Genomic DNA, 22,672 nt, shown 5'->3' on the forward strand with positions numbered 1-22,672 from the left:
CATATACCTCACATACCCCAATATTTTTATTCTATGTACCACAATTTTTATACTGCTGCAGTATATTTTAACTAATCTCCAACAACCATGCATCTTTTGCTATACAACCTATTTCTACCATCATTTATCATAGGTCCAACTGTCACAAATTTTTCGCATCCTACTCTCTTATATCCTTTTCAATCTACTAATCCAAGAGATACAGATGAAATTCTTAAACTGTTAAAGTCTCTACAACATCATCAGTCTGACTATGGTAAAAATAAAAAACTATCAAAGCATACAAGTGTATACGATAAGAAGGTATCTGCGGCCAAGAGAGAATTGTCTGGAATTCACATTTGTCTAAGAGTATAATTGGTGTGAATATTGCCTCTATTAATGACAGATTTTCAAAAAATAAAATAACTACACTGAGGACCTCACACAAATCCCTAACCGAGGAGCAAAAGGCACTCTTAAAAAAGAGTACGTCAAATGGATATTCTATTAGCATGCGTTCCCTAAACAACAAAAAGGCCGAGCACAATTAAAGCTTAAAAAATGGTATAAGATTAATGTGTTTCATGTTTGCAGTGATGAGGTATTGGCAACAACAAACAAGTTTAGCAGAACTCATGACAACTTCATGTTATTAATTCCCTAGGAATGGGTACATGGGAATGTAAGTGCATAATTAAACTACTATCTCTAGCATACTTTTGATTCTTAATAAATTTATTAATTACCACATAGGTGTTGGATTTGGTGGCTACTATGCTAACCGTGCAGGAGAAAGGAATAGGATGTCAAACACACTGGTATTTGCCAGCTGTGTTTTCGGTACGCCATCTCTATTTCAGGCTTGTTACAGTTTTTATTTATTTTATATTATTGTATAATTGGTGTCACTGACTTAGCCCATAACTATTAAATTCAGCAATTCATACTGAAATGTGGTACGAAAACTGAAGTTTTGTTGAAATATTATCAAAAAGATTTCATGGAAAAAGTTGAAGAAGGTCTAAAAAAGGTATATGATTTATTGTATTTTTTATTATTTTCATTGTTTAATGGCTTTTATCTTTATGAACTGATCTATACTTTTTATTTTAAAATCTTTTGTATCTAGCAATATTCTAATACATGAATGTTGGTACTAGATTTTTTTACCTGTCAACGAGAACAACACGCATTGGTATCTAGTTGTTTTTTATTTGTGCAATCATCAAACAGTTCTGCTAGACTCCCTACCGATTGTTTCAAATAAAGAGGAAAAGAGATCGAGTATTGTAAAGCTGGTAAATTAACTTTTTTCTATTTTTTTTAAATTATGATATTTTTTTAGAAGTTTCAAATATCATCATTTATTTATTTTTTTCCTACATGAATAGGCCAAATATCTAAAAGATATGCTCAAGTATGACTCGTTCTATAATTACAACACTCTATTTAGGCTGTGGATACTTAAATTTGCATTTGTAGATATGTTAGAAATAGGAGAACAAGTTCTTGGCTCGTAAGGAATATCTGTATTTGTATATTGTAAAGCTAGTAAATTAACTTTTCCCATTTTCACTTTTATCACATTTTTTTAAAAGTTTCAAATATCATCCTTTATTTAATTTTTTTCCTATATAAAAAGGCAATATATCTGGAAGATATGCTCAAGTATGACTCATTTTATAAATACAACACTCCATTTAGGTCATGGATACTTGATTTTGCATTTGTGGATATGCTAGAAACAGGAGAACAAGCTCCCGTCTCGTAATGAATATCTGTATTTGTGTTTTTCTCTTTGAAATGTTTATCTGCATAAGCTATCTGCGCCTTATTTAACACAGTAATGACTGTGGTGTATGGGTGGCAACCTGGATGACAAACTACAGGAAAACGTCACTACAAGAAAAGAGAGCTATTTTAACACCTTTTTTTAACAATCATAATTAAATGTAAAAATTAATATATATATTTAACAAATATTACAAATGTAAAATTATCATATTTGTTTTGATATTTAATTTGACCGTAAAGAATTATTTCTCATTTTTGATGGTCTTTATTTTTAGCTTAGTACATTCCTCTTCTTCTTTTGTCGATGACCCTGCTCTTCTTTTTCTCTTCCGTCAAATTTGGGATCAGCGTGCTCTTCTTCTTTCTTTGGCTCAGGCTCTCAGTTTTGGAAGTCCACTACTCATTCTTCATATTCAAAATCTCAATTTACTCTTCAGTTTCAAGATCTCATCTCATTCTTCAGCTCCAAAATCAACCTGGTCTTGTTAGGTATTTCTTTTTCCTCTCTCAAAATTTGTTATTCTTTCATAAATCTGATTTAATTTTCGTTTTGATGCTTCAGATTTGAAAATTTTTTTATTCAAGCTTCTTATTACTAATACGTATTAAGGTAAGTTCAGATTCTCAGATCTATTCCCTAATTTATATTTTCTGATTTGGCTTCTTATTGAGCTGTTCTATAATTCGTACTTTTTATTTGTTCATCATATCTAATTGCTCTTGAATTTGTTCCTCATATCTGATTTGTGTAAATTGATATGTAATTTTGGTAAAGTTTTTGCTCTTTTTTATTTGATTTTTCTATTTTTTCATTCATAATAAAAAAATGAGAGAAAGATAACTGTTACTTGGTGATGCAATGCTATTGTTTGTTCTGTTTCAGAGTTCTATTCATTTTATATTTTATCTAATTTGACTTCTAGCCCTTCGTTTTTTGTCTTTCTAATTTTTGCACACCATGTGTTTGTTCCTTTTCCTAAACCACAGGTTCATATCAAATAGGAGTATCTAGCTTTACTTTGAGAGTTTAAATTTCTATAATATATTAGTTTGCATTAGTGATATTGCTTATTTGCATAGTTGCTTAATGTAGGTCAATCAATTTTATCAATGGCTTCCAAATTGCTATTAAAGAAACAAAGTCAACCAGTTGAGGCAAGTATTTTTTTATTATTGAAACTTACTCTTTGTTAAACTTAAAGAATTTTTAGCATATTCATGATCACATTTGTTCCCTCAGCTGCAATTTATGTGATATAATAAGAGTATACGATCACAATGTCACTGCAATATAATGTAAAATATTAGGATTAGAATATTTTTCATGACTTGTTTAAGTAGTGTTCTATAACAAATAGGCTTCTACTTGTGCTTCTGTTACGCATTCTCTCTTTTCTGCTCTGCCTCTTTGCCTCTGTTATTTTTTGTGATCAAATTTGTTGTTGTTGTTGCTGCAGTTAATCAGAGAAATTTTGCTATTTAAAAAAAAACAGTAGTATACTTCTTCCTTTAATGGAGAAGGTTATGTTAATTAGTAATTAACTCATCTTCAGTTAATAAGCACAGTCGTGTTTTCTTTTCTTTCTTTAGTGTTCTTTTCTAGAAAATAGGAACTGATTAATTAATTTAAAGTATCCCTCTAACTGTATTCAAAAGAAAAATTGTCTTAGAAATACAACAAGTTTCTAATTCACTAGGTGGATCCTATTGATTAAGTGAGACTAAAGCTACGTTTGCATGTCTGATAATAAAGCTAGAGTTACACGTTGATTTTGTAGCTTTGTTCGAAAGAAAATGAGTGTGATTAAAAGCTATGGAAGGTAATATTCATTTTTATTTTTATGTTCATTTTAAGAGAAAAAAGATAAGAATAGATATATTTTGGTCCTTTAGGAAAAATAAAAAACAAAAGAAATTAAAGACAGTGACTATAATGTTGTTTAATTTAGCTCTAGAAACTAACCGACCATATCCCCTAAAACCAACAAAAACCAAGGACTATATTCATGTTACATCCGACCACTCATCATTTGATCATTTTTTTTCTGAATTTGTTGTTAACCGGTCTAATAATTTAATTAAGAGTTATGGCTTAATTTCATTGAAATGTTTAGGAACTCACTAGTAATTTTTAATTTTGCCAAATTTTTTCACCACTAAGTCGTTCACTTGTATAATAGAATAGCTTTCATTTCAATATTATTTAATCCTTCATTTAATTTATAGGAAAGATCTTGATCTATTAATTTCCCTCATTGTCAAATCAATCTCTCTTTCTTTCTCTGTTAACTAGTAATATTATATTAGCATTTTCTTTTAAAAAAAATTAGATGACTAATATATTCTTTCTTTCTCTGTTAACTAACCCTTTACTTTCTCTGTATCTATTTTTCCTTTTATATTTTTGTTCATTATATGTGCTCCTTAATTTTCTGTTTTGTATATGGTAAGCAGTGGTTGCGTTATATGTTTGGTATGGACTATGTGACATGCATTCTTTGGATTTTATTATAGCTACACTTGTGTTTTAACTTTTTTTTTTCTATTGAGGCTTGTGGTTTCTGGTGCTTATTTTTAATATTTTTTTTAGGTATGTTAAGCTTGTCATATATTCAATGGACAAGGATTGGATGCAAATTAAGAATAGAGCCCTTTTACAATATAGGAGAGGTGTCAAGGAGTTCTTAGCTTTTGCCTTTAGTCATACAAAGGATGATAAGATATATTGTCCGTGTTTTAAATGCAATAATTACCTTAGAAAATCTCATGAATAAGTAGAATTTGATCTTCTAAGTCATGGCATAGTGAGAAATTATACAATTTGGTACCACCATGGAGAATCGCTACAAGATGAGTCACCCTATTCAAGTTCATTTGATAGTGAGGATGATTATATGGATAAAGATGACATGGAAAACATGTTAAAGGATCATTTTGGAGTTTGGGATATAGAAAAGGATATTGAAGAACCTAATGAAGAGCATATAGAAGAGGAGATAGGAGAACCTTATGAAGAGCATGTAGAAGAACCTAATGAAGATGCAGCAAAGTTTTACAAACTTTTGGATGATTCCGAGAAAGAACTATATCCAGGATGTATGAAATTTTCAAAGCTCTCATTTTTGATGAGATTATTCCATATTAAATGTCTTGGTGGATGGAGTAATAAATCATTTTCTATGTTACTTGAGTTATTGATTGATTCCTTTCCAAAAGGGGTACAACTACCGGCATCTTACTATGAAGCTAGGAAGATTATTTGAGATCTTGGCTTGAATTATGAGAAAATAGATGCTTGTATTAATGATTGTATGCTATTTTGGAAAGATCATGATAAGAAAGAAACTTGTGATCATTGTGGTGCTTCAAGGTGGAAGTTTGAGGAGAAAGATGGAAAGAGAAAAAAATTCCTATAAAAGTTCTCCGTTACTTTCGAATAACTCCAAGGCTTAAAAGGTTATATATGTCAACGAAGACATCATTTGATATGAGATGGCATGATGCAAAGCGAATTGATGATGGGTATTTACGTCATCCAGCTGACTCAGAAGCACGGAAATCATTTGATGAGTTACATAAGTCCTTTTTTGATGAACCTAGAAATGTAAGGCTTGGATTAGCAAGTGATGGGTTTAACCCCTTTGGAAATATGAGTACTACATTTAGTGTTTGGCCTGTGGTACTTATACCATATAACTTGCCACCTTGGAAATGCATGAAGGATCCTTATCTAATGTTATCATTGCTTATACCAGGTTCAAAATCTCCAGGAAAGGCAATAGATACATATCTAAGGCCTTTAATTGAAGAATTAAAAGAATTATGGAATGTAGGAGTTGATACCTTTGATGCATATGAAAAAAAAATTTTAAAATGCGTGCAGCTATATTATAGACAGTAAATGACTTTCCAGCATATGGAGATCTATCTGGATGGAATACGAGAGGGGCACTTCGTTGCCCCACTTGTAATGTTGAGACTCAATCTAAGTTTCTTACTAATGGAAAGAAATTTTGCTTCTTAGGTCATCGACGCTTCTTGCCAATTAAACATAGATGGCGACATGAAAAAGAATTGTTTGATGGCATAAAAGAACTTAGGCGTCTTCCCAAGCAACTCTCTGGTGATGATATTTTTCAACAAGTTTTTAACTTAGAAGGCTTAGTAGTTAGTAATCATAAAGATATTAAAAAAAAGGAAGAGAAGTACAGTAGGAAAAGAAATGGGAAGTTCCAATCCATGGTTGAAAAAAAGCATCTTCTTTGAATTGCCATATTGAAGGACTTTATTGTTGCGTCATAATTTAGATGTAATGCACATAGAGAAGAATATATGTGACAATGTTCTTGGGACATTGATGGATATTCCAGGAAAAACAAAAGACAATTTAAATTCTCGTTTGGATATGAAAGAGTTAGGCATAAAGAAAGATTTGTATCCTATTAGAGAGGGAGAAAAGGTGTTGTCATTACCTGATGCCATTTATAAATTGAATAATAAAGAAAGGAGGAGTTTGTGTGAATTTTTACAAAATGTCAAAGTACCAGATGGATATTCTTCAAATATTAGGAGATGTATTAACCTAAAAGAGAAAAAGATTTATGGCTTAAAGACTCATGATTGTCATGTTCTTCTAGAGTGCTTCCTTCCGCTTATTTTACGGGGTCTTTTTTCATCACATGATGTGCGTAGTGCATTAATAGGACTTTGCAGTTTATTCAAGGAGTTGTGCTCAAAAGTTCTAACAGTGAAAACTCTTGAAAAGATTGAAGAACAAATCATTATCACACTTTTCAAGTTGGAAATGATATTTCCGCCTTCATTTTTTGATGTCATGATCCATTTACCTATCCATTTGGCAAGTGAGGCGAAGATTGCAGGACCGGTCCATTATCGATGGATGTACCCTATTGAGAGGTAAATATTATTTTATCATGTAATATTTTAGATAAAATGTTCAATAAATTCCTTTACTTATATATTGTCCCTTTTTGAACAAAGGTATTTACGTAGCTTAAAAGCTTATGTACGTCGAGCTCATCCAGAAGGTTCAATTGCTGAAGGATATCTTGCAAATGAATGCTTATTATTTTGCTCAAGATACTTTAATGGTATTGAAACAAAACATAATCGAGTTGGAAGAAATTGGGATGGTGCAATAACTCATGGTTATAAAGTTAAAACAAAGGATAAAGTACTACCGATTTTCAAGCAAACTGGAAGACCCACAAGAAATTGTAAAGTGACAAGAAGATTGAGTCTAGAAGAAATAAAGCAATCTCATCTTTATATTTTGAAGAACTGTGATCAAGTTACTCCTTTCATATGGTAAGCATAGTTGTATTTAGATAATATTTAGCTTTTATTTTAGAAGTATTGCTTGAAACTTATTGGCCTTTATAAATGCAGCAAACATAAAGAAATATTAGAAAAAGAGAACCCAAGAAATGTTCAAAAACGACATGATCAAGAATTTTCAGATTGGTTTGAAAGTCATGTAAGTCCTAAATATGGATGAAATATTAAATACTACTTTTTAATGAGGTTACATACTACTTTTTAAAGTCATGTAAGACTTTTTTTAACTATATCTTTTCTTTTTCAAATCAGGTTACATCTTTGTACAAAAAAAAAGATGAACAAGTAACCCATCAACTTTTATGTTTAGCAAGAGGTCCAGCAAGAGAAGCCATATGCTATAAAGGATACAAAGCAAACGGTTTTATCTTCCACAAAAAAGATTGTGAGAATCATAGAAAAACTCAAAGTAGTGGAGTTATGGTAAAGCTAAATTGTAGAAAGGAGTATTATGGAGTCATTGAGGATATTGTGGAGTTATCATATATGAATGATAACAAAGTTGTAATGTTCAAATGCTTATGGTGGGATGTGGACAATTATGGTAGAGGAGTGAAAGTAGATGAATATGGTGTCACCCTGGTAAATAAAGGTCGCACTTTGAAGACAAAAGAAGTATTTGTTATGGCATGTCAATTTGAGCAAGTATTCTATGTTGAAGATATTTGTAACTCCAATTGGCAATGTGTTGTAAAAGTAACACCACGTGACTATTTTAGCATGCCTTTAGAAGAGGAGGAGGAGGAGGAGGAAGTGGCTGAGGATATGTTTGATGAATAAATAGAGTAATAGATAGATTTTCTTTTTTTACTTGAAACCTTTTCTAATAGAAATTAATTGCAATTATGTTTTTAGGATTTTTCTATTTAATATTTTTATTGAAATCCTTTTGATGTGCTCTTGTTGGTTTTAATAATGAATATGATTTGTTTATTTAGCCAAAGACCTCAAAGATTATTAATAGTGTTGCTGCTAGAAGAAATAAAGGGATTCAGAGTCTTGTATCTAGAAGAAATTTAGCTCCATCAAGTCATTTACAACAAGCTGATTTTCTTTCTAATAATGATGGAGTGCATGAAAAAAAAAGCAAGTTCATCAAGTCACACACAAGTTAGAAGGACATTTGACTCCCTTTCTAATGATGATGGAGTGCATGGAAAAAAAGCAAATTCATCAAGTCACTCACAACTTAGAAGGCAAATTGACTCCCTTTCTAATGATGATGGAGTCCATGGAAAAAAAGAAAGTTCATCAAGTCACTCACAAGTTAGAAGGACATTTGACTCTCTTTCTAATAATGATAGAGTGCATGGAAAAAAAGCAAGTTCATCAAGTCACTCACAACTTAGAAGGCAATTTGACTCCCTTTCTAATGACGATGAAGTGGATGAAGAAGAATTCGAATCTGGTATATTCTTTAGCATTCTTTAATTTCATTAGTCTCTTTTGGATATTTATTATGAGGTGGATTTAGTTTTCTGACATAAAAATATTAATTGCATGACTAATTTTATTTGTATATCTTCTTTGTGACATTAATGCCATACCATAAACTTTGAAGCTAGTGACTACAATTAGAAAAACATTAGTGCTATACCATATAGATTTAAAGGGTGATGGGGTGTGAGAAGAGAAGAGAAGAGAAGAGAAGGGCAGTAATTAAAAACTGAAGGAGGGGGCAGGGGCATGGGTCAGGGTGGGTGCGTGCAATGCAGTGCAGGGTGTAACAAAGACAAGCCATTTATTATTCTTCCCCTACTAAATTATAAGTTGCAGAGGTGAGTGTTATATACTAGTATATTATTATATATCTGGCTAGCTAGGAACCCTGCTTATGCCATCTAGTCTATGTATAATGTATGCTTCTTTTGTCCTTTTCCAATGCTAGTTATTTTTTTGTCCTCTAAATTAAAATCTACTGTTTTCTTTGTATTTTCTCCACTTGTTGTCTAAATAAATTCCTTGTATTGAACAATGCATAGAATAGAATTTAACATGTTGTGCCAACTTGGACTTAATGTCTGATTTATCAAAGACTAATATATGTCTGAAAAAATATCTTGCTCCTATTATCTCACTGATTTAAACAGATTTTGTTGCACCGAAAAAAAAAGCGAGAGGACCTACACGCAATCTTGAGTTAGCAAAGTTATCAGCTGGAAAAAGACTTGACATAAACTGGAGAATGAATAGGCCAGTTGGTCCAAATGCAAAGTTGTTCAAATCAAGATGTACTGTTCTAGTTCGTGATGTGAAGAATGCACCACTAAAGGTTAAAGAATGGGCTTATATCAAAATAGAGAACAAAATAAAGATGTTTGACCTAGTTTTGGTAATATTCATGTTCTCCTTATTATGTTTTCACATGCTTTTTTTATTTTTATGTCTATAAACTCAAACTAATAGTATATGTTATGTTCTTTTAAGACATACTTTAAAGTTGAAGGTCGAAAGCATTTAGTATAGGCTCAAATGAATTCTTCTTATCGGAGTTATCGACATCTACTAAAGAAAAAGGTATTTTGAACCTTATGATAACCCTGAAATTGCTCGAGCCAATATACCATTGGAAATGGAAAAAGAGGATTGGGATTACCTTGTGAATCTTTGGATTGATGAAGGCTGGCAGGTTTGTACTTCACATGACATAATAATTGTTAATTGACTTAGATTTAACTAGCCTCTTTTATCACATGTTATGACATATTTTGTTAATTATTAGAAAATAAGTCAACAAAACAAGATGAGTCGAGCTGCAAATAGCATTACCCATACCACTGGTGCTAAGGGAGCCCAACAAAGTGCTGAAGAGGCAGTATCTAAATTTTACTAATTTATAGACTTAATTTGAAGATATATATTAGTTGCTATATTTATAAGATATGTTATTTGTGGCTACAGTTTGAGCAAACAGGACAAGAAATTGACCATCTTCATCTTTGGGAGCTTACGCATACCCGTGCTAATGGACAAGCTTGCAATGAAGAAACTCAAGAAAAACTTGTAAGATATGTTATCACATGTTGTGAGTTTTGTTTATTACTTTGATAACTTCTCAAAATTATTTCTTCCTTCTTTGATAACTTGTGTAATTGTTTAAATAAGTTCTACAAAAGATAGAATCATTAACAAAGTAGTTGTGCTTTGTCGAAAGTACTAATATATTAGGAGCTGTTTCTGCTTCAGATTTTGTTGTGGAAGTCTTGAAAAGTTGTGTTTGTTTTGTCCTTAGTTTATGTATGTTAAATTTTCTGCTTGTTAAAGAAGCCTCTAAATTTTCTGCTTGTTTGATTTTGTTAAAGATATGTTAAATTTTCTGCCTGTTCTGCCTGGCATTTAATGTTGCTAATTGGTTTCTTTGTGGTGAATAGTTCAATTCTTTAACACTCTTCCAATAAAAAAATCATTGTTAGTTTGTAATTGTAGTAAGATGGTAAAGTGTGATGCAATATTTTTTATCATTAGAGTGCTATCAGCTGAACAGGTACATGTGGATCTTTTGATGCTTGATTGACATTAGAAATTGTCCATAGTTTTATTTTGCATAAGAATTCTTATTACATTTGTGTATTTATGTAATGTTGTTGGCTATCCACAGAAGCTGGTTATTGATTATTAAAGCTCTTGAGCAATGCATATCATCATTGCTTATGAAGTGATTATGTATAACTTGTGGGCTGTGGTGTAATTGGGTGACAGTGGTATCCAAAATACAACCTGCAGAGTTTCATTTGCATAATAAATGTGAATTTTCTATAAGTATATGTAGGGGTGTTCATGGTTCAGTTTTTTCATAAACTGAACTGAAACTGCACTAAACCATTTTAAATGGTTTAGAAACTGAACCAAACTACTTTGTCAAATAAAAAATTGGTTTTAAACCAGTTTACAATACAATGCACCAGTTTAAACCAGTTCATAAAAATAAAACCAGTTTTAATAAAAAAACCAGTTTAAACTGGTTTATAGGCTAAAACTAGTTCTAACTTTTAACATATATAAAATTAGTTTTTACACTTTCTCTCTCCCCCTCTCTCTCTTTCCTCTCCCCCCTCTCTCTCCCTCTCTCCCTCTCTCCCCCTCTCTCTCTCTCCCCCTACTCTCTCTCCCTTCTTTCCCTCTCTCTCTCTCTCTCTCCTTCCTATCCCTCTTTCTCTCTCTCTCTCTCCCTCTTCTCCTTTTCTCTCCCCCTCATCTCTCTCTTTCTCTCCCTCTCTCTCTCTTAAAATATATAAAATTAGATTTTACATTCTCTTTCTTACCCTCTCTCTCTACTTCTCCCCATCGCTCTCTCTCCTCTCTCTCTTTCTCTCTCTCTTCTCTCCCTTTTTCTCTTTTCTTCCCCTTTTCCTCTCTTTCTCCTCTTCTCTCCCCCTCTCTCCCTCCTTTCTCTCTCATTCTCTCCCTTTCTCTCTCTCTCTTTCCCCTCTCACTCTTCCTCTTCTCTCTCTCTCCCCTTCTTTCTTCCCTTCTCCTTTCNCACTTTCTTTTCCTCTCTCTTCCTCTCTCTTTCTTGCGCTCTTTCTCCCCCTCCCTTCTCTCTCTTTCTCTCTCTCTCTCCTCCTCTCCTCTCTCTCTTTTTTCTATCTCACCTTCTTCCCTCTTTTTTCCTCTTTTTTCTCTCCCTCATTCTCTTTCTTATTTTGAAAAAAAGAGGGAGAGAGAGAGAGAAGAAGGATATAGAGTGAGAGAAGGTTGAGAAAGAAAGAGAAAAGAGAGAAAGGAAGGGAAGAACGAGAAGAAAGAGAGAGAGGAGGGAGAAGAAAGAGAGAGAAGAGGAGAGAAAAAGAAGGGAATGGGAGAGAAAGAAAGAGAAAAAGGGAAAAAAGAGAGAGAGAAAGAGGAAGATAGAAGGGAGGGAGAGAGAAAGAGGAGGGACAGGAGAGAGAGAAACAAAAGGGGTAGAAAGGAAGAAAGAGGGGAGAGAGAGAGAGAGGAGGGAGAGGAGAGAGAGAAAGAAAAGGGGAAGTGAGAAAGAAGAGGGAGAGAGAGGAAGAGAGAAGGAATGAGAGAGAGAGAGGGAGAAAGAGAGAGAGAGACGAAGAGAGATGGGATGATGAGAGAGAAAGAAAGGGGAAGAGAGAGGGAAATGAGGGAGAGAGAGAGAGGAGAGGGAGAAAGAGGAGGAGAGAGGGAGAGTAAAAACTAATTTTAAAGTTTAAATAAAACCAGTTTTTATTTGGTTTAAAACTAAATTGAACCATAAAAACTGGTTTAAAATAAACTGATTTTCATAAAAACTATGGTTTCAGTTCAGTTTTTTATTTAAAAAAACTGGTTTATTTAAAACAATTTCAGTTCAGTTTCAATTTAGTTCAGTGAAACCAGTTTTTTTGCACACCCCTAAGTATATGTGATTTATCTGAAATTATCCTATGTATGATATTTAGGTAGTAGTTTGAAGTATGGAAAAGTTTTTGGTCATAGTTAGGATTCAAAGGCACTTTAAAATACTAAATTCTTATGGTATTGTGCATTTTAAATTCTTTTTTGTCCCTCCTTTCCCATCAGTGAAGGTTTATATATATATATATATATATATAGAGAGAGAGAGAGAGAGAGAATAAAAAATGCATATTTTTGTTTGTTTTGAATAAGATTTTAGCATTCTACATCCATTTACCTGTACTAATTGTTGTATTTGGAAACACAAGTCGATTTTGATGGTACGACTAATATTTTGTTGTGTTCTAACATCTCAATTATCTCATTTAGGTTGCTTGTAAAATACTAAATTATATGCCACTGGTTAGACAAACAATATGATTTATGACACAGTTAATAAAACAAGAGACAAGTACGAAGGTAATCAGGTAGAACATATAACAATTTTATTTCTTAACCGAAATTTAAGGACAATTTTATTACATTTAAGTGTGGTCTTGGTATTATCATGGTTCTCACACAAAATTATCCTCTGGTTCTCACTACTCAGTCAAAAGTAATTTTAATGCTGAAATGTTCTGGTGAATGTCGATATTTATATTTATGTTTTAAAAGCATTTTATATTTATGTTTACATATATTTTTATTGATTTTATTAGGTTGATTTGATCCCTTTTAAGATTTACTTAAGGAATTATCATCTCAAGTAAATGAAGGAACATTAGAGATGAATGTAGAAGTATTTGGACCTGAACGACATGGACGAGTTTGTAGTTATGGGGCTGGCGTGACACCTACACAGTTATGGGGTCCTAGATCATTTATATTTTTTGATCTCCAAACAAAACTTCAATGTGCAGAAAAAAATATGAAGACTCTAAAATAGAGGTGGAAGATTTAAAGAGAAAGATAGATCATATGGCAGGAATACTTAAGCAACTATTGGATAGAAGGTTGCCTATAATTCAAAGTGATAACAATCCTACTTCACTTGATTAATGCTCAAGACTTTGATGAGTTTATGTGTGATTCATATAGCACTATACAAAAAAGAACATTAATATGATATTATGATATGGAGTATTGATTTTGGTACTTGGTATTAATTGTTGTTGATATACTTGTCAAATGCTAAATAAGGAATATTATAATTGTACTAGTTTTGAATCATGATCAATGATCAAAATTGCAAAGTTCTTGTTTGATTTTATACAATGATTATGTATGATAAAGTGAAAGCATATTCATGTCATAGTGGTAGAATTTTTGTTTTGTCTATTGTTATAGTAATTTTTATTTTAAAAAAAATAATAGGTGAAACCTTAACTTTTATAATAATGAATGTCAAAAAAAATATGATTGAGTTTTTTTTATGGTAAAAAATTGTCAAAAAATATCCATGATATAGTATATTTCACGGTTAATAATTGTAAGAAATTGTTGTTGAGAATTTTTTATGGTCAATAAGTGTCAAAATTATAATATTTTTTACGGTTAATAAGTATCACAAAAAATATATTCTCAAATTTTTCTAACATTATTTTTGTCGGCCAATATTTATCAAAATAAGATTAAGCTTTTTTGACAATTACTTATATGTTAAAAATACTATTTTTGACAAAACTTTTATTAATATATTTTTATAATTAAAATAGTTTCAAAACTTGTTTTTTTGATGATTTTTAATTCTTTTTTGACACATATAACCTTCAAAAATAATCTATATTGTTGTAGTGTGTATAGTTATACAATAAATGTAATTTTCTTTTGCTTAAAAAAAATAGTACCTCATTTACTAATGTGTATAGTTTTGTTGGTAACCTAAAATATTTATATTTTTTTAGGTTAATGATGGTATAAAGATGCGACTTGCGTTGGATTTGATTCTAAGGCCCCACAAGTTGATGCTGCATGATGTCATTGACTTTGCTACCAGGAATTACAATAAGTATAAACAAAAATATTCAAACAAAAATTAAAAATTCGTAACTGTCATGTAGTCATGTTTGGTTTATATTAAGAGTTGTTAGTTTTATCTCTTTTACTTAAAAAATTATCTTGCACTATATTTTCTATGGACTCTTTTTGAAAATTGATGTTTCTGTCTTTAGTTCAATTATATTTGAATTTAGATGAAACTTAATTTTCACTTTAGTATTTTTATCCCTTGAGCCACTTCTGTGTTGTAAGCTAGGCAAGTTCTCATATTTGGGATAATATTAAAAGTTACTAGCAATATATAGGTATAAATAAATTACTAGTTATCGTATAAAGTATAAACAATAACAAAAGCTGATATTACAGAGGTTTATTAGGAACGTGTAGTTAAATAAATTCAGTGCTACCATTGTCTTGTAGAATTAGTTGTTGGTGAATGCAATTGAATAAACAAAAGCAGTTTCTGAATATGTAATAAAAACCAAAATGTTGAAACTAACTCATAAGGAAAGCTACATGTATTAATGAAGTAAATCTTAAAAAGAGTTATCTGATCTTTCTGTTTAGTTACTACTAATGATGAGGAACAAGAATGCGACTAATTATATTAAAGAAAGGTCAAGCCCAAACAAGTTTTCATTATTGATTCATATGAACCATTAAACCATTTATTCTTTCTTTTATAAATTATTATATTGTATCCTTTTTGAACTGGAATTATATTATAACTTTGACTAAAGAACAAAGCTTTAAATAGATATTTATTGCCAGAAAGTTGAACAACTTTGTAAATTGCTAATGGATTATTCTACAAACTCATTAATTGATACTCTTCCTCCCTTCCATAGCGTCATTCTAAGCGATTTCCATCGCTGCCACAAAAAAAAGTTAATTTCATTCGCATATGATATCAACTTAATGTGCCAACTCTGTTTACCATTGTCAGAGATGAATTTAGGTCTAACATGGGTCACAAATTAAAATTTGATTATTTAACTTTTGGCATAATACAATTTAAAGAGCCATTTTGGTATTTATCTTTAGAATGAAAGAAAGAAAAAAAATCTTACATAATAATTTTAATAATGATACTAAGTCGTTTTACTTTTACAATATCAAAGAGTTATATGTATGCTACAAACTTTGTAGCAAGACAGTAGAAACAAAAGGATCTTGTTCTCTTCTACAAGTCATACTATACTATACTCTCATACCTTGTGCTTCCATGTCAAAACCAAAGCTTCACTTGTGGTCCTTTCTCTTCTTTCTGCAGCATCTTGCACTGCACACTGTCACTAATCAACCCAGAGGACAAGTTCAGCTGGTTTGCCATAGAATTTAAAGATGTTAACTTGGTGCAAACCTGAAAAAGTTCTTGGAGGAAATGTGACTTTTCAGTTGGAAAATAGGTATTTGATGAGTTTTACCCTCTCTATGATTCCAACTGTCCCTATCTCAGCACAGCAGTAACTTGTCAAAAGAATGGGAGGCCAGATTCTGACTAAGAGAAGTGGAAGTGGAAGCCATTTGGCTGTTCCATCCCAAGGTTTTTATATGTTGTCAAATGATTTGTTAAATGCTTTCATGATCAAGAATTCAAGATTGTGATGCATGTTTGATAGCTAGTACAAAAGATAGGTTATTAAAGCTCAAACATCAGTTACAAAGTAGATATTCTAATGCTCTAACAAAGTCAAATATGCATTAGTCGTTAATCATTATGGTATATACAAGACAAGAATACTTTACTAGCAATTTTTGACAGACTAAGTGTGACAAAATCACCTGGCAGCATCAACTGCAATTCTTAAACGGAGATACCAAGTTAAAGATGAACCACGATTAGGCCCTACAATTATGGTTAATATAAACAAACAATATAAGATGCTTTAGTTCCCAACTATAGAAAATTTTTATGTATTTCTTCTGAATCAACATGAATGAAATGAAATTAATGTACCATGCAATTGAGTTTCCAATGATCCATTCTCCATCAATTCATAAACAAGGAATTTTGATTCACCATGAATACAATAGCCATGAGTTTTATGATATTCTAATGCCGAATCTTGCTCAGCCAACTCACTTCATTCTGCAGTTTGATGTAACCATCAAAGGCAAATGAGTGCAGCAAACCTAGATATTAAATATTGATATGGATATCTTCTAATTTTTAATAGTAATAGAGGAACATCACCTTAAATTCTCTATCAGCATCACTATCTGCTTTCTTAATAGCTGAGTGGAAATTCTTATCAAGATGAGCTCTGTAAGCAATTCTAGAACTACTCTCTGCTATAACATTGCTGTTGTTAAAGCTGTTTGTTACCGCCTCTAATAATTAAAAGTAAAAAATAGCAACTAAACTCTTCTTATCTACCATCCTTGAGTAGTTAAGTTTAGCATTGACAGGGTTTAAGGTTTTTTCCTTTTCAGCCTCTACACACTCAACAAATAAATAAAAAGAATGAATTAGAGATCTAACCAAAGCCAAGACCATCATAGGAAGTTTGTCTATAGGTATCCAAATCCATGATGTAATGGTTTCAATTTCAAGTTACACCACCCCTTCTTCAAAGGCAACAAGAACACATCAAATTTGGGAATGTCTTTTCTGCTTAATCCAGCAGCAAGAGAAATTAAAGTGTTTAAAAGAATATATAGACATGGAAAATCACATGAACTAGAACCTGATACTTGTTACACATACATCATAAAATCGTCAACAATATTTGATTAATTGAAATTGATTGATGTTGCCACACTACAAAAAAAATTAGTTTTAACGACAAATTTTTAGTGGCCATAATATAATAGCCATTATTTCTTTTGTTTAAGCTATGTTATTATGGCAATTATATAATTTCCATTATTACTATATATTATACTGGCAATTATTACTATTACCGTTAAATTAGCAACTTTTTATTCTTTTAATCCTATTTTCTCTAACTCAATAGTGGCCATTGTCAATATTGCTGCTAATTTTTTATTATATTTTTTTAACTCGTCATAATTCAATCAGAACTTCTTCCCTAACTCAAGTAACCAAAAGAGAAACTCCTCAAGTCATTCCCTCCCTCGCCGACCATCGCCATAGGCCATACCATCACCGGCGATCGTCCATCATCCTTCAATCATTCACACTCATTCAAATTGATCATTCTTCATGTTTTCATCTTCCCCCCTCAGATCCGCATCGCTATTCTTGTTCGTTCGTGTCTCAGATCTCCATTGCTAGGTTCGGTTCCTATCACCAATTTCGCCAAGGAAGAAACGAAAATATGGCGGAACCTGCAGCACTACCTTCACTTTCAACACCATCGTTAATGGTGGCATGGAAGTCCGACGCAGAGCTTGAGGAGGTTCTTGATCAGATTCTCACTTCCGCGACATGCACTATCGCTAATCTCACGCGCACTACACTCATCAAATCTCATTCTCAATTCAACCTCTCAAACACACTGCAATATCTCAATTTAGGTTTTCATCTTCAATTTCTCTGATTCTGAGATTTTTGAATACTTTGTGATTTTTGTGTGTTTCTTTTGTGTGTCATGTGTGTGCAACGGCTACAATTCCCATGGTTTAGAAACAACACTAGTTTCCGGTGACTCTGCCTCTGTATAATGCAACTGCTATGGAGTAATGGAGGTAACTAAATCAATGTTCCTTCTTTTCCATGCTATATTTTTCACTGGAATTTGGAATATTGTCATTGTTAGTTCAAGAATGTGGTGGTTTATCAGAAAAAATAATCGAGTAGAGCTAATAAGTAAAACAAACCTGCCTATGGTTTATTATGTAATGGCATTGTTGGAAGGTAAATAGGTTTGTTTATACAGCATCTATCTTTTTATGATCCACGGTAAGACATTATTGTTTCTAATAATTGGCTAAGATATTGGAGTAGGATAGTCCAAAATCTATATAGTAGGCCAATTTCAGCAGAAGTTTGTCTTAATCAGTAGCTGGTAGAGTGGTTGGTAATTTCTAAGATATCTACCAATTTATCATACAAGGATTATATTTCAAATTTTAAATTTAGGGTCTAATCAATCTATAAGTTATTATCTAAATGGCATGTCACGTTACTTATTACAGAACCTTGGTAATTGGCCAGTTGTTGATCCGCTACTGTCATATGAACGAGGAAGGGAGTTGTCGGGTAGAAGGCACAAGAGCCTCATTTATGGACCAGATTTTACTGATGTTATTATAATAAGGTAAATGCTAGCTAGTTTTATAATGCTGTAAGTGTTCCAGTGATATGTTACAGGTGGTGGAATTGACAAATTGAACTTAGTGGGGGTTCTCATCTCGAATTTAACCTTTTTATGTTCTCCATTTTGGAATATCCATCCTATATATTGCAGGTTTGTCTTCTATGGGATAATCTAGTTAAATTTTTCATTTCCAATGGTGTTGATGGCATATGGAATGATATGAATGAACTTGCTATTTTTAAGGCATGTTTTATAATAAACTTGTGGGCAATACATGCAAGTAGGATGTGATTCAGTTATATAATAGTAAGATGCAGTTCTGCAGCTTGACTCTGAATTTATTTTGTGAAGTTTGTCTTTGTTGAGTGTGTCAATGGTTTTACAAGGTAATATTGTTTATTGGATATTTATGTATTTACAACTTAAAATTGGAATCCAGTAAGTTTTCTGCATCCCTTCATTTTTTGCATTTGTTGTGTTCAAGGACTCAGTGGTCAGCCATTTTCTGGTCCTAATCTTAGGGGATTTGCTGGAAATGCAACACCTAGGATTTTTGGAAGTGGATGGGTGTAGGTTCCTTGTTTCCCTTCTGCAAAGGTCATTCTGAAGAAGGCACAAACGATCATGAACCCTGGTCTTTTGGGGAAGAGATTGGTTCGCAGTTGCCTATGTAAATTCTTTTTTGGTCTTATCTAGTTCCTTGTCTTTGCTTGACATCAACTTAAAATGAGTTAATTGAAATAAATAAATATATTCTCACATGTACTTCATTTCATGCTTTAAGTTTTGGTGTTGCACAACAAGTTTTGAACTTATTTGGTGTTAATTTTAAAAATTACTCTTGTTTTCCCTGAAATCTTTTGAACTTCTGTGAAAAATGATAACTGTTTATGTACTTCTATTCATTTATATTATTCAGGGAACCTAAAAGAAAATACTGGTTTTATCATGTATTCTTTTTTATGCCCAACTACTCACTAAGCATGTGATTGTTGCTGATGTATCAGTATCCACATCCTGTTAAATCATTATTTGAAATTTGGGTGTTAATTATTAATTGCCCATGCCTTTTACTTTATATCATTTTTATTATTATTGTAACCGGGCTATGCTCTGTCTTTTCTTGAACTGCTTTTCCACTTTTCCTAAAGGAAATTCTGTTTAACTTTTACCCAACTTATTGAGAGGTGAACGGTAGTTTTGTTATGAAAAATTGTTTGGACTTTGGAAGTAAAATATTTTTTTATTTCAGTGTTAAAATGCTTTGCTTAAGTTATAAGACTGTTAACAATAAAGCAACAGCAGAGCTCTTGAGTCGAGCGTTAAGGAGCACTCTACAAAATTTTTTTAGTTTACTACATTGGATTAAGTGTAAGGTTATTGAGATTTGATCCCATGACAGTGAAACGAATTAAACTAATGTCAAGATGATAGTTTACTCATGTTATATACAACTCTTTAATATGCAGGCTGCATAATATTGTATTAGTATTTAAGATTGAATCCTTTTATTCAGTGTTAGTAGCTTATAAATGCCTTCGATTTAAGTTTTCTTTGTTGACATGCTCTATATTGTTAGTATTTAAGATTCATTGGACAGGTACACGCATTATTATGAGCGATGGGCCAGCAATCAATCCGTACACACTACTTTATACTTATTAGTATTCTTGGAAAATGTTTTTTCTTCACGTATCTAAATTCATTGATTAGTTTTATATTTGGATAGTATTCTTACTATGTTATATGCTTTATGATTAATTTTCTTTCTATGGTAGTCGAGGCAAAAAGCTCTTGCAGATCTACACCAAATGCAAACTGTTCATGTATGTTACATAACATTTGCTATATTTTGCATTAGCTTGTATCTGTCTTTTGCAACTCTTTCAGAAAGAATGGTATATAAGACTGCACATTTTTCTTTTTAGTAGTATAGGTTGCTGCTTTTGTAGTCCATTGATTATTTCAGTGTCAAGAGTCTGTTTAAAATTGAAGCTCTTAAACTGCTGCTCTAGAATCTTCTTTCTTCTAAGTAGAGCTTAATATGAGGTTGCGAGGATCATAAAATCACCATGTAATCCTTGTACATCAATTTCTGGATCAATGAATCATTTACTGAAAACAATCTTTGTGAACTTGTCAAAGGAAATGCTGGGGATCTTGTAGAAGAGGTAATTCTTTAAACTTTTTCTCTAGCATTTAAATGTATGTGCATTATCAATGTTGTTGGATCTTTAGCTTCAGAAGTCATCATAGCACCAAACCTTAATCATAAACCTACTAAATCATTAGGAAGAAGCTGAATTAATATGATGGAAGTATTATTTTTAGCTGAAATTAATATAATTCACTTTTAGGGAACAAGTTGCTAAACTAACCAAAAGATTGGAATGGGCCTTTGCTCCGCCATTTTGATCCTAAAATATTTAGAAAGTATTAGCTTTGTATTAGAAGAAACTTCCATTTTATTGCAATTGATAGCTATGAAATATATTTCAGGTATTCTTGCTAATACTGCTGAAGCAAAATACAATTACTGGTCTACCTTTGCGCCTAATCCTTTTGAAGTTGTATTAACTGGTCTACATCGTTATAGGCTTGTAGGCTTGTAGTATTTTTTTGTTGTTAGATTTGTAACATGGTTTATTACTTTTCATGAGAAATTTGTGTATCAATATTTTGAGTTTAATGAAATATCTCATTTTGTAGTAATTAATTTTAGTATATTTATATTATGCATAATAATAATTATTGTTGGCAAAAATATATACTTGATTCTAGAAAAAAGATAGTTCGTTACTTTTAAGAAAATGAGTATAATATAACTAAAAAAGTCTTAAGATTTTAGCGGCAATAGTAATGACAACTAAAAGTGAATAACATTACAATTCTAGATTTATTTTTAGTGGCCATATAAATTGCCGGTAAAATGAGTTTTGGCGGCAATAGTAATAGCCACTAAAAGTGAATAACATAGCAATCTTAGAATTACTTTTGGTGGCCATATAAATTGCCAAGAAAATGGCCGCTAAAAGTTATATACTTTTTGCAGCCATTAAAACGGTCTTTACCGACAAATGTTATAATTGCCGCTAAACCCTTTTAGCGACAAAGCATAAGACGGGTAATGTCTAATTGCCGGTAAATGTATTAGTTGCTATTTTTATTGCCGCTAAAATCAAAATAAATGGCCGCTAAAAGTGATTTTTCTTGTAGTGGCCATACTAACAAATTTGAAGAATAGACAAAACATCTTCCATGTTTTTAACCACCAATTCAGCATCAATGTCTTAAAATTCAACCTTTATATCCAAATACATCATTGTCAATTAGATTGTTCAGAAACAAGAATAATAATAATGCAATCACACACTTTAGTTCATACTATGCATTGTATTTGTCTTTCTTAGCTCAAACAATGCAAAATTATTTGTAATTAACCAATCCATCTTATGTATTCGCTATAGTTATTTCGTATTCCTTCTTTTTTCACAACAATGCTATAATAATTAAAATCATAGAGAAGGAGTTACTGGAAGGAAGAGGCTGGCGACGGTGATAAAGAACAAGGAAGACGGTGACGCTCTCTAGAACGAGGAAGGCGGTGACGCTCTCTGACGCGAAGACATTCTCCTCGACTGGGTGAGGCACGCGACGGATGCTGCGGTGACCTTGGCAGGGAGCCGTAGAGAAAACTTCTTCATCTTCTTTACCGGAGAGAAGAGACGATGAAGAGAAGAGAGAGAGATACTAACAACAGCGACAGAGAAGAGATATGAAGATTGGGTGAGAAACCCAGGAAAACAAAGAACAAAGTGATAATTTTTTAGTATTTTTTAGATTTGTTTATTTTTTTTGTATGAATGATTGATTAGGGTTCATGGAGGATGTCAATAAGATTGAAATAATCTTTTTTAGTATAGATAAATAATTATTTTTTTTGTTTTTGTTTTTTAAATTATTTAAATTTTGAAATTGTAAAATTAAAC

The 22,672-nt window shown here is 31.9% G+C and overlaps 1 protein-coding gene and 1 long non-coding RNA gene across 9 annotated transcripts; both read left to right on the forward strand.

The window, feature by feature from the left end:
• LOC107622839 lies at positions 1,886 to 13,729 on the forward strand. Of its 7 annotated transcripts, none has more exons than XM_021113173.1 (8): positions 5,954 to 6,693; positions 6,778 to 7,104; positions 7,186 to 7,273; positions 7,387 to 7,919; positions 8,073 to 8,542; positions 9,225 to 9,466; positions 10,036 to 10,137; positions 13,199 to 13,729. In XM_021113173.1, the coding sequence occupies exons 5-8, from the start codon at positions 8,197 to 8,199 to the stop codon at positions 13,403 to 13,405; spliced, it is 897 nt and encodes a 298-aa protein (XP_020968832.1). In that variant the 5' UTR covers positions 5,954 to 6,693; positions 6,778 to 7,104; positions 7,186 to 7,273; positions 7,387 to 7,919; positions 8,073 to 8,196; the 3' UTR covers positions 13,406 to 13,729. The 7 variants fall into 7 exon arrangements, with proteins under 7 accessions (XP_020968833.1, XP_020968834.1, XP_020968835.1 ...); XM_021113172.1 differs by having other exon boundaries at positions 13,179 to 13,625; XM_021113174.1 differs by lacking the exons at positions 5,954 to 6,693; positions 6,778 to 7,104; positions 7,186 to 7,273; positions 7,387 to 7,919 and adding exons at positions 1,886 to 2,265; positions 2,339 to 2,386; positions 2,870 to 2,931.
• Positions 17,479 to 21,395, forward strand: LOC107624181. 2 transcript variants are annotated; one of them, XR_002356058.1, is made up of 3 exons: positions 17,479 to 18,111; positions 18,562 to 20,854; positions 21,183 to 21,395. It is a non-coding gene; the product is annotated as an uncharacterized LOC107624181 (long non-coding RNA). The 2 variants fall into 2 exon arrangements; XR_002356057.1 differs by having other exon boundaries at positions 18,562 to 21,395.

Source organism: Arachis ipaensis, chromosome B10, assembly GCF_000816755.2.
Source record: "Arachis ipaensis cultivar K30076 chromosome B10, Araip1.1, whole genome shotgun sequence".
NCBI classification, from domain to species: Eukaryota; Viridiplantae; Streptophyta; class Magnoliopsida; order Fabales; family Fabaceae; genus Arachis; species Arachis ipaensis.

Excerpts from the sequence above, each read along its gene's own strand:
- LOC107622839 (XM_021113172.1), top strand. The coding sequence starts at position 6,089 with ATGCACATAGAGAAGAATATATGTGACAATGTTCTTGGGACATTGATG. Across the intron at positions 6,694-6,777 it reads TGGATGTACCCTATTGAGAG|GTATTTACGTAGCTTAAAAG; the intron begins GTAAATATTATT and ends TTTTGAACAAAG. Across the intron at positions 7,274-7,386 it reads CAGATTGGTTTGAAAGTCAT|GTTACATCTTTGTACAAAAA; the intron begins GTAAGTCCTAAA and ends TTTTCAAATCAG.